Genomic DNA, 18,176 nt, shown 5'->3' with positions numbered 1-18,176 from the left:
TTTTGGAATATCTTGGGAAGATGGGTTTTCAATATGCTCACTGCTAATTTAGGAGAGAGACTGTTTTACGTGACAGTAATACAGTTCTTATGTGGACAAATTACTCAGTCTAAAGCTAGGTAGTTCAGCCTGAGTATTATGGTCCTATAAAAAAAAGTCCAGGAAGCAAGCAAACAAAATTATGATTGTAAAACTGTAGTGTATTTTTTAAGAGAAATTTACTAGTTGAGAGATGGAACAAGAGAAAGCAAGAGAAAGAGAGGCATATTGGTCCATGGTAAGAAGCCATAACTTTATATTTAGGAGAAAGCAAGGATGTACATAAATGTGCTGGGATATCACTACAGGACGAACACCAGGTAATAAGAGGTTTACAAAGTTTTACAGTTAATCTGATTTAATTAGCCAGCCATGAACCAGCACATACTGGATTATTTCATGCCAGTGTGAGCCTCAAAAGAGAGTGCCAGCAATACAATTATAAATTGACTAGTCCTGAAAATGCTAAGGAAGTCTATGCTTAGGTTTCTAAGATGACGGACAAAAGCAGAGAAAACTCCCCTACTCTCCCAACCCTGACTCCCTCCTCCAGTTCCACTTCACATCCTCACACATCAAGAGAAATGAAGCCTAGTTCTCTAGTCCTAATCTAAAACCCAAAGGGGCGGCAGCAGCGTCTTCCCTTCCATAGCGTGGGACACTTAAGGGTGATATGTCCATGAAAACCAGGAACGTTACAACGTTCAGGACCTTTTCCTTGTGTCCAGTTAGTTCTTACAGACTAACAGTGTTTTGTCCTGGTTTTTGGCACTCCCTGCAAACTAGCTTCATGAAAGAGCAGCCAGCAAGTAGAGCTGGTGAAATTGACAGCAAGCTGTCTATGTGCAGGGACCCTGAGGGATCACCACCCACTCAGAGGCCTTTCATGTGTTGCCACCCTCTTCTTTTCTACTCCACTCACTTCCCAGGGAGCCTCCAATTCCTGCATGAAATCTTGAGCTAGCCTTCCTTCATACTGCGTGAAATCTACAGGATGACAGGGGAGGAGACTGAGGTGGGTAGCTTACCCAAGGAGAGTGACAGGGCAGCGGTTCTGGAACAGTTTTTATAGCGGGGGTGCTGAGAGTCATTGGATCAAATTGTAAACCTTGTATATAATGGAAATCACTTCAAGCCAGGGGGTGCGGCAGCACCTATGCGACAGGGAGCAGTGTGATTTAGTATTTATATTACTGTAGTGCCAGAGCCACCATCGTGGACCAGGATCCCACTGGGTGAAGTACTACACAAACACAAAACAAAGAGACTGTACCTGCCCCAGGGAGTTTGCAATCTAAGTGTAAGAAAACTGATGGATACAGACAGACAAATGGGGGCGTGCAAGGCAACAAAGACTCTATACTGGTCAGCAAGATCAGCAGTGGTTGTTGCCCACCAATGGCCTAACTGGTGTCAAGTTTTTCTAATAAGCATCACAGAGCTGTAAGGAAGGATTTGAAAGAGGATGATGTGTTAGTTTTGCAAATGTTTACGAGGAGCTCCTCCCAAGTGTGAGGGGTGGCATGGAAGCACTAAAACCATAACCTTAGGCCCACTTCCCCTGAAAACAGAGGCTGTTCTGTCAACTTTGAAAATCTTGTTACTCTACACCACCCATGTTCTTTTCCCCACTGGCCAGTTTCTGGGCAGCCTCAGGCTCCAAGCCCATTCTGTCACCCGTGTCCTCTCCCCAGCACACATCACAGCATGAGTCTAGAGCAGCATCAGCAGTAGGGTAGAGGGAGAACAAGGGTGTAAGCCTCCCAAGTCAAGTTGGATGAAAGGTTCCTATCTGGAGGGGGAGGAAAGGAAGGAGAAGCTGGTTGCCATGTCTCTTCTCCCCTTCGTCAATATCATATAGTTCTTTCAGTGAAATGTTTTATTCTTAAAGTGATCTGCAAAGGAATTTTTACATATGTGCCTTTATTACTTCTCTATGACATATGAAGGACAGCTGAAAGAGGGTTGTCTTTGTATGTGTGTGTGTGTGCGCGCACATATTTTTAGAGGTAACTTGCTTTTGGTCCTGACCACTCTAAGGTATGTCAAGTCCGGTCTTCCCTGTTTTGCTGGAGGAATTTTATGGGTCTCAGGGATGTTTACTGTGAGCTTCTGCACCATAATTAAAAAGGGATCTTTAACAAAGACATTCCTTCTCCAAACCGTTCAGTCAGAGTTAAATATATGTTCAAAACACTCTTTAAACATGTGTGACTCAAAACTATTCTCGCTCCCCCTCCTCCATCTGCTCAGGTTTCAGCATCTTGACTCTTCTGATTTCATTTCAATAGTTCTTCACTTTCCACAGAATCTTCCAGACTAGACAAGCCCTGAATTTCTAACAAAAACCAGGAGAAATTCCCCAAGAAACCTACTCCTTATTTTAGTCTTTTCCATATGTTTTCAAAGTCTCTCGCTCCCCCCCCCCCCCTTCCCCCATTTGAGGTCACCTTTAAGGAAGTAGCTCTTGGGGGTGGGGAAACCCAGACCAAACCAAATCCTTTTCTTTGGTTATGAGAAAATCTCCTGTCTTCAACTCCAGACTTGTCCGCAATCTCATTTATACCCACATGCGTCAACACCCTTCCTTACAAGGAGAGTTGAAAGATAACCAGAGAGCTATTAGATTTTCACTCAGAGGGAGCATTAAAAGGCTTGGATAAGAGCCTCTGGATACTTATGTGAACTTATTGAGTCTTGCCCATCACTAGTCTTGTTACAGTTATCCAGTGCAGATACTGATATTTTTTAAAATTAAGTTCTGAGGTTCAGAAGATCTGAGATGTGACTAAACTTCTATGCAGGGAAATGTGCAGATAAATTCAGAGTGCTAAATTGTGCTGATTATACTCACAGTTTGAAATTCCTGTCTTTGTTAGAACCTTCTATTTCAGCTGCCCATTTTATAATATCCTGAACTCCCATTAAGACATTCATTCATATTAATACTCAATTCCATTTCATCTACATTTTTACCATCTGGGGTGAAAAGAAGAGGACTAGAATGTTTTTACAGCAAAATTTTGTTCACAGAACACAAAGCTTTGGCCTTAGTCTTACATTGATGATATAGTTAAATAGATTGCATTTCAGAAGTAATCTATTAATTCACTGAATATTATATTATGTTTATATACTACTATTCATCACTTCACAAATTGTATATAGCTCCAGTGAAATCCAGTTATCTTGTGGATGGGAGAGTTGCTATACATGTGTGTGAGAGACAGTGTTCCCATGTACTTAAGTGCATACCTAAGTATTTTGAAGTACTCTACATACTTGTACTTATGTATTTTACGTATTCTGTACTTGTATTTAAGTACATTTTAAAGATACCTAAAGCATAATAACTTTTTTTTTTAATCTGCAAGTGCTTTTTCAAAATACTTAAAAATAAATAAATAAATAAAAAGGAAAATCACATCTCTCCCAACTGTCCTGGATTCTGGTTGGGTCCCAGCAGACACATACCTCTCCATGCCCTGCATTGAAAGAACAAGCCCAATATGAACATCTTTTACTTTCTCTTCCCCTATTTGCTTATATTATTTAGGTAGCTGTCCATATATTGACCATACAGTTGCAGAAAATGCGGGAGTTGAAAGTACAAGCGCTTATATTTGTACTTTGATTTATAACTACCTAAGTGCTGTTTCAGTGGCATACTGTACTTAGAAGTAGCGCTTAATTTGTAATGAGAGGTGCCAGGGCTCAAGCAATTTGTTTTACTTTCATAACTGATGCAGCAAGCCCTGGCACAAATTAAGTACTGCTTATAAGTCCTTCTGTTAATGGTGTGTTTGGCACTTATACATAAGTCCTTTTTATCAGCACTTTCAGATAAACTTTTGAGAGATGGGGAAATTTTCGTAGAATCATAGGGTTAGAAGGGACCGCAAGGGTCATCTAGTCTAACTCCCAAGGGCACTCTTACTTTATTTAAAGAAAGGGAGGGCATCTTTTATTTCATATTTGAAAGACCCCATAAACTGCAAAAGGCAAGGGGCACAGTTGGCCCTGTTGAGATTTAAACCTATGTTTCCAGGAAGCTTAGATTATTATTATGATTATTATTTTTATTATTATTGTATTTATTATTATATTAAACCTGATGCTTATATCCTCTACACCGCCGGTCCAGGAATCTATAAAGAATCTCATAGGCATTATTCATGAAGAAAAGAGCCATATGAATAGGGAAAAAGCCCTTTTCTCCTCTGCCTTCCAGCAAGTTTGCACATTTTTTTTTCTTTCAGGTTTCACATAGTAGCTTTTGCATACTCAGTATACCTAATTTAACTAATGGAATGCAAAGTATAGAAAATTGAAGCTTCCATTTATTTACTAGTATCTTCATAAAGTTGAGAACAGATTGCAAAAATTTTTAAGGTATTCGTACATGCTGTTGATGTCTGTCTACCCAAGAACATTTGCTGTTGGTACTGGGGGGGGGGGGGGAAGTGATACACCTCTATCATCTAATGTCCCCAAATTATTCAAATGAAAATTAAAACTTTCATGAAAGGGAGCAATTAAGGATTTTAACAAATACTTCTGCTTATGTAAGAGTAGAGCGGTACTGTTGTAATTGTTTCTTCTTCGTCGTGTTCTTTTTTTTGTCGATTGTTTTAAGTCCGGAATCTTTAAACTGCTATTAGTCCAGCTCTGTGGGTTTTGATACTCTTTGAGAGAGATAAGTGGGGAATTCTCATATCATTGTTTTGGGACTTTGTGAATACACTAAATAAATAAATTGCGTGGTGACTGATTTTTAAGCAGACCTCTGTTTTTTAAAGAAAGTTTTTACTAGTCTCTTATGCCAAATTAACTGGTGTTTTGCCTGTTATTTTTAAATTGTTATCTTATTCATCCACTGACAGTGCAGGATTGTTCCCTACAGGTAAGCGAGTGCTAATTTTAAATGACACAAGCAAGAAAACGTTTCCCTTTTCAACTGGGAGACTATTCCACGTTCTAATGAACCTCACTGTTGTTAATATTCTGTTCTAATAGACACTCTAAACTTTTCCTTTGATCACTTTTAATTCCTTCACTCTTAATTAGACTTTCTGTACAATCTTAAATAATTCCTCTCTGTCCTTGATGTTTATACCTTTCAGATATTTGTACGTGGCGATGTTAAGCTTAGCAGATGCTTAGTGCACCTGTAACATGCCACCCATCCACACAATATTTCTATCAGTGGTGCCAAGCATTCACGCCACCACTAGGATTCTACTTGGACTGGTGCTGTATTAGTGTTGACACCAAGCACTGATGTGTCAGCTTTATCATTTCATTTGATATTCCCACAGTGCTCCTGCCCACTCTTCAGTGATGCCTTTGACAGCTCAGAGCACTGGATGGGTCACTGGTCTAATGGCTATATGCAGGCTTCCGGTGTTCTCATTTCTCTCCGGCCCCTATTTGTCACTGTCCATGTATGCCACAGAGGTTCCACTGCATTAGGTAGGTAAGGAGGAATGGGCTGGGCCCTATGGAAGCATCTGGAAGGGCGGCCTTGCTCCAGTCCCTGATCTAGAGCACTTCTGCTTCTGTCTCCCAGGGAGAGAACTCGAGAGAGGGGAAATCTGTTATTTCATCTGGAAAATAAAATGGGAGGGACCAGAGCTAAAACTTAAAAATTGAAGACAAAAAAGATAAAATCGGGCTCCTTATCTCCTCAGGCAGAGGGACCCAAAGGTGGCAGTGCTTGTCTTAATAGATACCAGGCCACATGTGGTCTGGCATTGGGTCTAGAGGTTACTGGTGACAATTTCATCCTGGTTGCAAGTGTGGGTGCATAGCACAGCATAGGCTGTGCCCTTTGAAATGCGCACATAGCTTCTCGGGCAGGACGGACCATTCAAAGAAATCAATGGAACAAACCAAAAATGAGAACAGGTGCAAATGGACATATATTACAGGCATCATGCCAGCTGCCTAAGGGAGTACTCTGGGATAACTGCAAATATTCCTGATGTTTCAGTGCTTGCAGGGATGCTTACAGCCTGTGTGTGTGGTGCATTGTGTGTGACAGCAGTAAGGTGGTTGGTGTTGGATGTTCCACCAGTTCTGTTAGCAACAGCAGATAAGATTAATAGAGTAAGGCCAGAAGGACTCCTGCATAAAACAGTCCATTGAACCTCACCCCTCCCTTGTGACTGAGCTATAGCTTATCTTTTAGAAAGACATCCAGTCTTGGTTTAAAGATTCAAGTAATGGAGAATCCACCATGTCCCTGGGTACATTTCAGGCCCTCTCCCCCTCACCCCAAGCTTAATTACCGTCACTGTTAAAAATATGCAACTTATTTCTGGTCTGAATATATCTAGCTTGGGCTTCCAGCCATTAGGCCTTATTATGCCTTTTTCTGCTAAATTAAAGAATGGTCTGCTATCGGAAATCTCTTCCCTATATAGGTTCTTGTGATTATTGTGGTTTAACTTTTTCTTGGATAAACTAAACAGACTGAGCTTCTTAAGTCCCTTGCTATAAGACATATTTTCCAGACCTCAAATCATTTTTGTGGCTCTTTTCTGAACCTTATTCATTTTTCAACATCCTTTGGACTCCAGAACTGGATAAAGTATACTAGTAATGATCTCACTAATTCCATATACAGAGGTAATACCACCCCTTTAGTCCTTCTTGATGTTCCTGTGCTTATACATCCAAGGATAGCTTTATCCCTCATAGCTACAATATCTCACTGGGAGCAGTTGTTCAATTGTGTATCCTGGTGACACCTATGTCCTTTTTCAGTGTAACTCTATTTCAGGATACAGTCCCCCAGTCTTGTAAGTTTGATCTACATTGTTTGTTTGATGCAGTGACATTGACTGTGCCTCTACTAGCAAACTTCATAGCCGTTATTTTCCACCAGTGGTACCTGTTCTGAGCAGGGTTAGGTGATATGTTGGTAAAAAGTCTGATCTGTCTCTTAGCTACAACTTCCACAGTTACTACCATGGGTGGAGTAGCATCAGTGAAGAATCACAGATGTGAATTTTGTTAGGGTACACACCTAGTGGCCAGATTTTTTTTTTTTTAAGTGCTCAGCACACACAGTTGGGTCCAGATTTTCAAAACAGCTCAGCATCCAATATGCTGAGCTCTTTAGAAAATCTGATCATAAGTATCCCACTGAAAACTGGGTATTGAACACTTCTGAAAATCTGCTCCTTATTTAGGTAACTACATCGGAGAAGAGCTCTTGAAAATCTGTCCTTAAATGTATACGTGGCTTGATTGATCTTATATTATTCCAAATGCCCGTGATATTTTTTTGTGTCAATAAATTAAAGGTTAAATTTGCATACATATTTGTTGCACAAATATTTCATTCAATCACTTTTTTCCACTTAAAACTTTTCTTTGTGATACATATTTTAATTTTACTTTTTTCATTTTTAATAAGTTTTATTAACTGTAGTTTCAGCAAAGAGAAATACATGGAGGAAATCAAATATGATTGTGGCAAACATTAACCACAAAGGTAGAAAGTTGCATTTTTGAAATGATTTAAGAAAAACACAAAAAGTTTTCTCTTCACTCAATTGAAGTTCCAAATGATTATAGTTGGAATTCATCAGTACTAATACATTTTCCAATAGAGAACATTGTACCATAGCAGGAATGTCTTAATCTGAAACAAATTATTTGCCTTGTCTTGCATTTGTAAAGCATCTTGTAAATTTAAGACACTCTATAAAAGTTTTGTAATAAAAACAGCATGGGCGTCCAGCACAAACCATGTAAGTTGTATGTTTGTGGGTGAAAATTATGTTTAGTGGTGTGACAACTGGAGGCAGATTAGTCTGATGAGCATAGCAAAGAATCAGGGGCCAGGACTTTCCTGAGTTCTAATCTTGACTCTGAAACTGTCCGATTACATGATGTTAGGCAAGTAAGTGAACCTTTGTGTCTCAGTTTCCTTATCTGTAAAATGGGAATAACACCTTACTTTCCTCACAGGATTGTTTTAAGAACTATTGTACACTACATATCTACAAAATATTATGATTAATAAATATATGTTGGCTACTAACCATGTGGGTGAATATGTGTAGGTGACTGAACTATTGGGCTATATTTACATTACATCATAATTACATAATGACTCCAAGAGTAGAAAATATTACAGCTTTTGCATTTCTTGACTCTTTGGGATTGTAATTGTATAATTTAACATTCCATTCACATTGGGGTTTCTGGCAAGGAACAGGAGAGTTTAAAATAAAAATAGTAAAAAGAAATTGTCTGTACAGTAACTCCTCACTTAGTCGTCCCGGTTAACATTGTTTCATTGCTGATCAATTAGAGAACATACTTGTTTAAAGTTGCGCGATGCTCCCTTATAATGTTGTTTGGCAACCCCCTGCTTTGTCCACTGCTTGCAGGAAGAGCAGCCCGTTGGAGCTAGTGGTGGGGGCTTGGAAGCAGGGTGGACCGGCAGCCCCCCATCAGCTCCCCACTCCCCTAAGTTCCCTGTGCAGCAGCCGCCCAGCAGGCTATCAATGGCAGTTCAGCTGTCCCTCCTCCCACTGCCATGTGCTGCTCCTGCCCTCTGCCTTGGAGCTGCTCCCGGGAGCCTCCTGCTTGCTGTGGGGAGGGGTAATATCAGGGTGTTCCCCTCCTCCCTGCTCCTACCCACCGCTTACCCAATCTCCATAGAGCAGGGGGTGAACAGGGCTCAGGACAGAGGGAGCTTGCTGGCAGCAACTGCTGTCTCAACTTGCTGATCTACTTAAAAAAGCAATGTACTTATACTCTGTGTGTGTGTGTGTGTGTGTATGTATGTGTATATAGATAGATAGTCTTTTGTCTGGTGAATTTTTTTTTCCTGGAACCTAACCCCTCTCCTCCTCCCCCCCCACCCCCCATTTACATTAATTCTTATGCGGAAATTGGATTTGCTTAACATTGTTTTGCTTAAAATCACATTTTTCAGGAACATAACTACAACGTTAAGCGAGGAGTTACTGTACTTAGTAAGAAAAATATTAGGCCCAATCAGGCTTTAAAGACTATATATAAATGTAGTAGAGAAGGGTCCAACTTTTTGCAGCTGGTGTTTGCCTGGAGGGTTGTATTTGTTTCTATTGTTATTATGGCTGTACCTTTGCAATAGGTGCATTTTGTTTAAATGAAATCTTTAAAAGTTCAAAATATGGTAGAGTGCAATAAAAAATTATGGAATAACCCTAAAAATGCAGTATAGCAGATGGTTGTGGAGTCCATGATTTTCAGTAAATCTCTACTAGAAAATGTTTTCCCTTGTTACTTAGAAGTTGATGGTTGCTACTGAATCACGGAAGAATAGGTTGATTATCTCTCAGGAGTGTCTTTTAAAAAAACAAGTATTCTTGTTAACCCTCCAATGCACTGATCAACTAAACAGCATAGGGTTTTTTAATCCATGTTATTGGGAACAAAGCACATCTTTGAGGACAGAATGTCAGTGACAGGGATTTTGAATAGAATGTCCTTGGACTGCAGTATGGTTGTGGTTTATATGGTCTCTGTAGATGCTTTAAAGTGTGTTTGTTTTGTTGTACGTTTGTTTTTAATCTTTATAAATAAATAAAGCATGTGGTTTTGAAAAATGTGTCTGCTGTCAGTTTATGTATCTTAGGTAGTGCCAAGTGTGTTTGCTCTTTGCATGTTTCTTTTGCCAATAGCTCATAATCTGTTAAGTAACGTACTGAGTGGAAGAGTTTTTCCTGAGTTATAAAAAAGGGTGAAATCTTTCTCCTCTGCCACAATTTTTTATATATATTTGATATAGAAGTTTTATAAAGCTAGTCTCCTGACTGAAGTTACTTGAATGACTTCAGTCTACTGGAAAAAGAACGATGTTCATTCCTGTGTTCAAATGAACTTTATTTATACTAAACTTAAATTGTGCTTTTTTCCCTTTCTCCTATAAAACTCCTACCCTAGTCCCCACCACAGCTGCCAGCACTCCTGATGCTGTTGACAAATACTTGGAGACACCTGGTGATGAGAATGAGCATGCCTATTTCCAGAAAGCCAAGGAGAGACTCGAAGCCAAGCATCGTGAAAGAATGTCTCAGGTAAGTCATACTGGTTGTTCATAATTAAGGCTGGTGTCTTGTCAGATGGGTCACAGAATTAATGAATTCCTTGACTTCCTGTATTTTGGGGAAACTCACGTGTCTTTTACCTGCTGCTCTTCCAGTCTGCAGCGGAGTAAAGAGACCAACTGTTCCCATCTTCAAGTATATGTCCCTGTGCGTGCTTGATCATAGGGTACGCACATGCCTGTGAACTCTCGACTGGAGAATGCAAAGCAGCATCTGCAGGCCTGCACCTGCTCAGAGCAGCACCTTATGCCTCCAAATAAGGGCATATGGGGAGGCGTGGGCATGCTGCCACTTAGTTCCTTCTCAACTGCCTGCAACTCGATGGAACAATTGCATGTCCATTTATTCTCAGCTTCCTTCCGCTCTTAGTTTATCATTCTAGAATTTTTTCCCTTATTTTTGTAGTTATTTTTATTTCTTCAGTCTTATACAGTTGTGTTTAGAAGAGAGTTCCCCTTCCTTTTTTTCCCTGTTTTCTCTCATTCTTTCTTTGGTCCACTGCCTCTTGGGTTATTGCAAAGATCCGGGTGTTTAAGCCCTGTGTGATGGGGTGGGTTGTGCACCTCTAGGATGGCATCTCCTCCTGGTCACTCTAGGGAATAGCTCACAAGGTCGATGTCCCTTCCTGCAGTTGCAAGCCGTCCTCCACCTCTCTTTCTGGGTCTGCAGCCCTTCTCTCGCTCCATGAGCTGCTGCGGCCCCTTTAAGACTTGGCCCTCCGGCCAGATTACCTAATGATTTCCCCTTCTGGGGTTGGAAAGTCTCTTCCCACAAATAGGCTCAGGCAGTCTTCCTACTCACTGCCCCCCAGTGCCACTTCCCCAGTGGCTGGTTGAGGAACCCAGACCCACCTTCTACTTCAGGTTCTGGCTCAAGGACCCTCTAGTCAGCAGTCAAGGTCTGTTCTACCCTGGACCTCGCCTTGTTTCTCTGAGCCCTTTCCTAACCTTCTGGCTCTCCTTTCCTTCTCTGGGTCTGCCAGCTTCAACACTCCCTCCTCCCAGGGAGCAACTGCAGGCTACGTCTCTGCAGCCTCCAGACACTGCTCCCAGAGAGTTTCTACAGGCTTTCCCAGCAGCCCCCTCAGCTGCCAATTTCCTGCCTCTATAAATCCAGCCCAGCTCATTCCTTCCCATCTAGGCTCCCTCACTCGGTCTGGGGAATATTTAGCTACTTGATTCCTCTCAGCTGTGGCCAGTTGTATTCATTAGCCCCCTTCTTAGTCTTCATTAACCCTTTCAGGGCAAGTGTGATGTGAACACTTCATCACACCCTGCCAGACCTGCCACAGGTCTTTTCCCCATAGTGACAGACATTCAAGATGTCTCTGCTGCCTCAGAGACATCAACTTCCCATTTAAGTTGAAGGTCTGTACAGGTCTTTAAAGGCAGATGTTGAAAAGATATAGAGGCTAGACTGAAGCTCCTTCTAATGGAGTGTTCACTAGCGCCAGAGGGGCTCAACTTTGGTCTCAGTATCCCAGGCCACCCTGCTGGCAGCAGCACCCTCGGAGGCTAGGGCTTCTAAAAAGACAACAACTCCTTCCAGGCACTGAGAGATGCACACCCCGTTACTGTCATCTCCCTCTCTGGGCTCTGAGGTTAGAGAAGCTCCTCTGTGAGCCTCACGGTGCTGTGCTCACCATCTCAGCACCACCAAGCCTCGGTACAAACTCAGGCTTCTGGATACCATTCAGATTTATTTCCCTGGGAGACTTGTTTGTTCTGGAGGTACTGGACTCTCCCCTGCTACAGCCCTCTACCAGACCCCCTTCCTTGGTACTACCTAGATGTCTGAACTTCCAGCCTTCAGTATCGGCACCTATCTCTGAAGCTTGCCCTTCAGTCCAGGGAACGAATCTTCAGTCTCTGATGTCTCAGTACAGGGCTCTTTTTCGGCACCTTACCACCGTACCCCACTGAGGCAGTACTCTGGAGAAGCTCTTTAGGACCCTACCAGACATCCTAAAGCTAGGGGCTATGACTATTCATGGGGATCCCCTACACCCCCCCTCAATTAGCTTGTTGGAATCCCTGGGGTCACCTTGGTGAACAATTTTATAAGGTTCCATATAGAAAGAGACCCTAATACCTGCCGGTACCGCATCATTCACAGGGACCAACTGACCGACCTTCAGTACCACAGAATCTCCATCCAGTATCACATGATCTCCCTCTGGTACCTTATGCCCCCTCAGCTTCAGGAAACACCCAGAAGCAGCAGGAGCCACAGATGGAGGGAAACTCACCCCCATCAGCTAAGTCCTCCACATGCCTGGGTAAGGAGGTAATGCCTCTACCACCTGCTTACACTGATGACTTTTGGGCCTTTCAAGACCTCATGAAATGCTTAGTGGAATCCCTCCAGATCCTGTTAGAGGAGGTCTAGGAGTCTCAACACTCGGTGGTGGACATTTTAAATATCATCTCTCAGAGAAAGGTTGCTGTCCCAATAAATGGGGTCAGTTATCGCCTTTTGCACAGTCTGACAGATACCTGCCCACTATATAAGACAGCAGATAAAAAATAGTATATTCTGGTCAAGGGAATGGAACATTTCTTTCCCACCCCACCCCCATTTCCTTGATGATGGACAAGGCTAACAAAGGCAATAGACAGGCCGATTCCAGACCCTCTCCATATGATAAGGAATCCAAATGTTTAGACCTCCTGAGTTAGAAAAGCTATTTCTTGGGCAGCTCTCCAATTTTGTGTAGCAAACTACCAAGCCCTGTTGGTGAAATATGACTTTAATACATATTCCACGTTCACTCATTTCATTGAACATCTGCCACAGAACTAGAGGGAACAATTTCAGGTGGGTCAGCTGATAGCCAGAACCTTCCTCCAAGCGGCCCTAGATTTCGCAGGCACATCATCTAGATTCCGAGCCATGATCGCGGTTATGCAGAGAGTATCCTAGTTCCAGTCTTTTGGCCTCCTGAGGGAGGTGCAGAGTACAGCTGAAGACCTTCCCTTTGAAGGACCCAAGTTCTTCAGCTCTGATACGGACTTCTCCCTCCACACTCTGACAGACTCGAGAGCTGCCTTATGGTCTCTGGGAATTTACATTCTTCTTCGAGTGCTTGTTCACGTCCATTCCACATTAGGTGTACGCGCGCCGCGTGCACGAACGTCGGAAACTTTTTCCCTCAGCGGCTCCCGTCGGGCCCGCAGGGTCTCCCTTCCCGCCAGAGCGGCGCCCCGCCCTAGCGTATATATATCCCTGCTGGCCCGACCCTCCCTCAGTTCCTTCTTACCGCCCGTGGCGACGTTGGAACAACTCTATCTCTCGCTTGAGAGTGTCCCTTAGCATAGCCATTAGCAATAGTTATCAGTTCATTGTTTAGTTAAGTGTTAGTGTTAAGTAGTTATTTAGTTGTCACAAAGACCAAAAAACTCTTGGTGATAGGGGTTTGGTCAACCCCGGCACCGGCCCTGGGCGGCGGGGCATGCCGCACGCCCAAGGCTTCAAGGCTTGTGCCGCGTGCCGCAGGCCCATGCCAGTGAGCGACCCGCACGAGTCGTGTCTCCGTTGCCTGGGGGAAGCACACCAGAAGGAGCGCTGTAAAATTTGTAAGGCTTTCAAGCCCAGAACACAAAAGGAGAGAGACTTTCGTCTGAAACAGCTCCTCATGGAGATGGCGTTACAGCCCTCCGCCTCCACGGTACCGTCGGCTTCGGTGCGGAGTGCCCCGGCATCGGTCCGCGACCCGACACAGGCGGTGCAGACCAAGCCTACGGTGCCGCCTCGGCGAGATCACGCCCGGCACCGGTCTGCTTCGCCGGCCAAGCCCAAGAACCAGCCCAAGGCCCGGGGGCGCTCCCCGCACAAGAAGGTGGCACCAGCAAAGACCGCTAGTGCGACCAAGGCCGTGCCGGCCCCGGCACAGGTCCCGGTACCAGTGGCTCCGGCGCCAAAAGGCCCGTCGAGCCCCGGGACAAGCGCGTCGAGTGAGGAGGACGGGCTGGAGGAACTGTTGGAACAGCCCTCCACCCCGGACACATTTGAGGCGGCGAAGGACCTCATTGAATTGTCCTCCGTCAGCACACTCCGCGCCAAAGACATTCCGCCGCGACTGCCTTCCAAGGGCAAGCCGGCGATGATGCGCCCATCACGGTCGCCATCTCGGCACCGTTCACGGCGCCGGTCCCGGTCGAGCTCCGCCTCGGTGGACTCCCGGCTTCCCGCCGCGCAACGGGCCTCCAAACAGACAGGCCCCGATGCGAGCGAGGCACCGTCCCAGCAGCCCGGCCCGAGCAGGCACCGGGACGCTTCGACGGCGAGGGCCCCCAGACCATCCTCCCGCAGCCGTTCCTGGTCCCGAGGTCAACGGTACCGTTCTAGATCCAGATCGGTACGGCGCTACTCACGGTCCCGGTCCCGACGGCACCGCTCCCCGACACCGGACCGGCGCCGCCCCACGGCACCGCCGTGGCCCTCTAGGTCACCGTCGCTTGCGTCGGAAGAGAGCTCGGGGCTTTCGAGATATGGCCGCAGAGGGCACGCCGCTACACAGCACGAGGCCTCTTGGCAACCGCATTGGAGCCATCCGGGACAGTGGCCGTTCTGGACCCCGTGGGCCTATCATCAGCAAGGCCCTCCGTCCAGAACCTCGAGATCGGGCCCGTCAGGGGACCGGTCCCGCTCCCCACGGTGCCGCCCCACCTCCCGTGCGGAGGCCACGGTCTCCAGACCACCAGATGCAGAAAGGGCGGACTCGGCACCGAGCCCGGCACCGTCCGTGACCCAGGGCAGGGGACGCACCCCGGAAGGCCACCCCGCTGAGGAGGAGTTACAGGAGGATGAGGACGCTCAAAAGGCCATGACCTCCTCCTCCTCCTCACCGGACGAAGCCGTGGCGGGCACAACAGTGTCCGGCCCTCCCCCGATTGACCACCGGGCACACCAGGACTTGCTCCGCCGGGTGGCCCTCAATCTGGGGTTGCAGGCGGAGGAGACGGTCAAGCAGGAGGACCCCATGGTAGACATTCTCAGCCCGGAGGGTCCCTCCAGGATTGCTCTTCCATTAATAAAGACTGTACAGTCGAATTATAAGACTGTGTGGCAGACGCCAGCCTCCTCTGCGCCGACCGCGCGGGGCGTTGAGAGGAAGTACTTTGCCCCATCCAAAGGGTTTGACTTCCTCTTCTCCCATCCAGCCCCATGTTCGCTGGTCGTTTCGGCGGTCAACGAGAGGGAGCGGCATGGCCAGCAGGCCCCAGCCCCCAAGGCCAAGGAGGCGAAACGATTAGACTTGTTCGGCAGAAAGGTCTATTCGTCGGGAGGCCTCCAGTTGCGGATCGCGAACCAGCAGGCGATCCTCAACAGACATAATTTCAACTCCTGGGCGTCGGTGTCTAAATTTAAGGATGCCTTGCCCCAGGGATCGCAAGCCGAGTTTGCGGCCATTGTGGACGAGGGAAAGGCGGTGGCCAAGACCTCGTTACAGGCCTCGCTCGACTCGGCTGATGCGGCCGCTAGGACTATCGCGTCCGGTGTGGTGATGAGACGCTCAGCGTGGTTGCAGGCGTCTGGTCTTCCTCCAGAGGTGCAAAACACCCTCCAAGACCTTCCGTTTGAAGGGACGGGGTTGTTTTCCGAGCAGACAGATGCCAGGCTCCATGGCCTCAAGGACTCGCGGGCTACCCTCAAGTCCTTGGGGATGCATACTCCTGTGACACAGAGGAAGCCCTTTAAACCGCAGCCTCCACAGAGGCAGTACCAGCCTCGCCCTCGACACGAACCTTACCGTAGGCGGGGCAGAGACAATAGGCGTAGGCGCAACAATACGCCTAACCAGGGCCAAAACCAGGGCAACAACAAGCCGCAGCCGGGCAATAAGCAAGGATTTTGAAGACGCGATCGAGGACAGCGTACCTATCTCTTCCCCGGATCCTCCCCTGTGTTTCAGGGACCGCCTATCCCGTTTTTTCCGTGCCTGGTCCCATATAACATCAGACCATTGGGTCCGGCGCATGGTAGAGTCAGGATATGCCCTCCAGTTCTCCTCGCCCCCTCCCTCCCACCCACCCCCCCCGTCCCTCTTCAGGGACCCCTCTCATGAGCAACTTCTTATGCAGGAGGTACGGACCCTCCTCGCTGTAGGGGCGGTGGAAGAGGTTCCTCCAGAACTCAGAGGAAAAGGGTTCTATTCCAGATACTTCCTCATTCCCAAAGCGAAAGGGGGCCTCCGTCCTATCCTGGACCTTCGCAAGCTAAACAAGTACTTGCTAAAACCACGTTTCCATATGGTCTCCCTTGGTACCATCATTCCTTCCCTGGATCCGGGGGATTGGTACGCTGCCCTCGATATGAAAGACGCTTACTTTCACATCGCTATCCGCCCGGCCCACCGGCGGTTCCTGCGCTTCACTATCCAGCAGCGCCATTTTCAGTTTGCGGTCTTGCCCTTCGGCCTGGCAACGGCCCCACGTGTCTTCACGAAATGCATGTCCGTGGTGGCGGCCTTCCTTCAAAAACGACGGATGCGCGTCTACCCATACCTGGACGATTGGCTCCTGGCGGGCCGGTCAGAGGCAGAGGTTCACGCCCACGTGACATTGGCGCTACAAGTGTTCCGCGATCTCGGCCTGTTGGTCAATGTGCCCAAGTCCTCACTAGTCCCCACACAGAGACTGGAGTTTATAGGGGCAGTCCTAGACTCGGTGGCGGCGCGGGCGAGTCTTCCCGTATCGCGTTTCCTGGCAATCCAGGAGGCCGTGACCTCCATTCAGAGATTCCCCACGACCACGGCCAGACGTTGCTTACAGCTCTTGGGGCACATGGCGGCATGCACCCACGTGGTTGGACACGCCGCCTCAGGCTCCGGCCTCTGCAGCTGTGGTTGGCCCAAGTATATCGCCCCAACAGCGACCCATTGGACATGGTTGTCACGATCCCGGCTCGGGTATCGAGCGCCCTCTGTTGGTGGCTCGACCAACAGCAGGTCTGCGCGGGGGTCCCGTTCGCCGCCCCACAACCAGTTCTGACGTTAGTGACAGACGCGTCGGACCTGGGTTGGGGGGCGCACCTAGGGGACCTACGCACTCAGGGCTTGTGGTCCAGGGAGGAACAGTTGCTTCACATCAACCTGAAGGAGCTGAGGGCGGTTCGCCTCGCCTGCCAGACCTTTCACGCCACCATAAGAGGGCACGGCGTGTCAGTTCTGACGGACAACACTACCGCTATGTTTTACATAAACAAGCAGGGTGGGTCCCGGTCCGCTCCTCTCTGTCACAAGGCTCTCCTCCTCTGGGACTTCTGCATAGCCCATTCAGTGCACCTTCAGGCGGCATATCTCCCCGGGGTCCAGAACGGATTGGCGGACCGTCTCAGCCGGTCCTATCTCACACACGAGTGGAGGCTGAGGCGGGACATCCTCCGTTCAATCTTCCTGAGGTGGGGGTTTCCCCAGGTGGATCTGTTTGCCACCATGGACAACAGCCAGTGCCCACAGTTTTGCTCCTTCCAGAACCGCAGTCCGGGCTCTCTGGCGGACGCCTTTGCAATCCCGTGGGGCGGGAGCCTGCGGTATGCCTTCCCCCCGTTCCCACTCATCCACAGGGTCCTTCTAAAGACCCGCAGGGACAGGGCGACGGTCATTCTCATCGCCCCGGCGTGGCCACGTCAACACTGGTTTACAACTCTCTTAGAGCTGTCCGTGGCCTCTCCGATAACCCTCCCCCTCCATCACGACCTCATAACACAAGACCGAGGTCGCCTACTCCACCCGAACCTGCCATCGCTGCATCTCACGGCATGGCTGCTCTCTGGCTAAGTGAGGTGGAGCACAGGTGCTCGCAGGAGGTCCAGCAAATCCTCCTGGGTAGTAGGAAGCCCTCCACAAGGGCAACCTACCTTGCCAAGTGGAAGCGCTTCTCCCTCTGGTGTGAGCCTCAGCGCGTCCAGCCCTTGCAGGCCTCGATACCACTGATTCTGGACTACTTGCTGCACCTTAAGCGCCAAGGCCTTGCCCCCGCTTCTATTAAGGTGCATCTAGCCGCCATATCGGCGTTTCACCCG

At 47.3% G+C, this 18,176-nt stretch overlaps 1 protein-coding gene across 2 annotated transcripts in view; it reads left to right on the top strand.

Annotated features, from left to right (window-relative positions):
- APP (amyloid beta precursor protein) overlaps positions 1-18,176 on the top strand; it is a 326,391-nt gene that overhangs the window by 202,051 nt on the left and 106,164 nt on the right. For both annotated transcript variants that reach the window (XM_065418260.1, XM_065418252.1), the window contains one exon: positions 9,988-10,121. In XM_065418260.1, coding sequence (XP_065274332.1) covers positions 9,988-10,121 — 134 coding nt within the window. The remainder of the gene's footprint in view (positions 1-9,987; positions 10,122-18,176) is intronic.

This window comes from Emys orbicularis, chromosome 1, assembly GCF_028017835.1.
Source record: "Emys orbicularis isolate rEmyOrb1 chromosome 1, rEmyOrb1.hap1, whole genome shotgun sequence".
Taxonomy (NCBI): domain Eukaryota; kingdom Metazoa; phylum Chordata; order Testudines; family Emydidae; genus Emys; species Emys orbicularis.
Note: the sequence above shows the minus strand (reverse complement) of the source record. Positions and strands in the feature narration are given on the sequence as shown.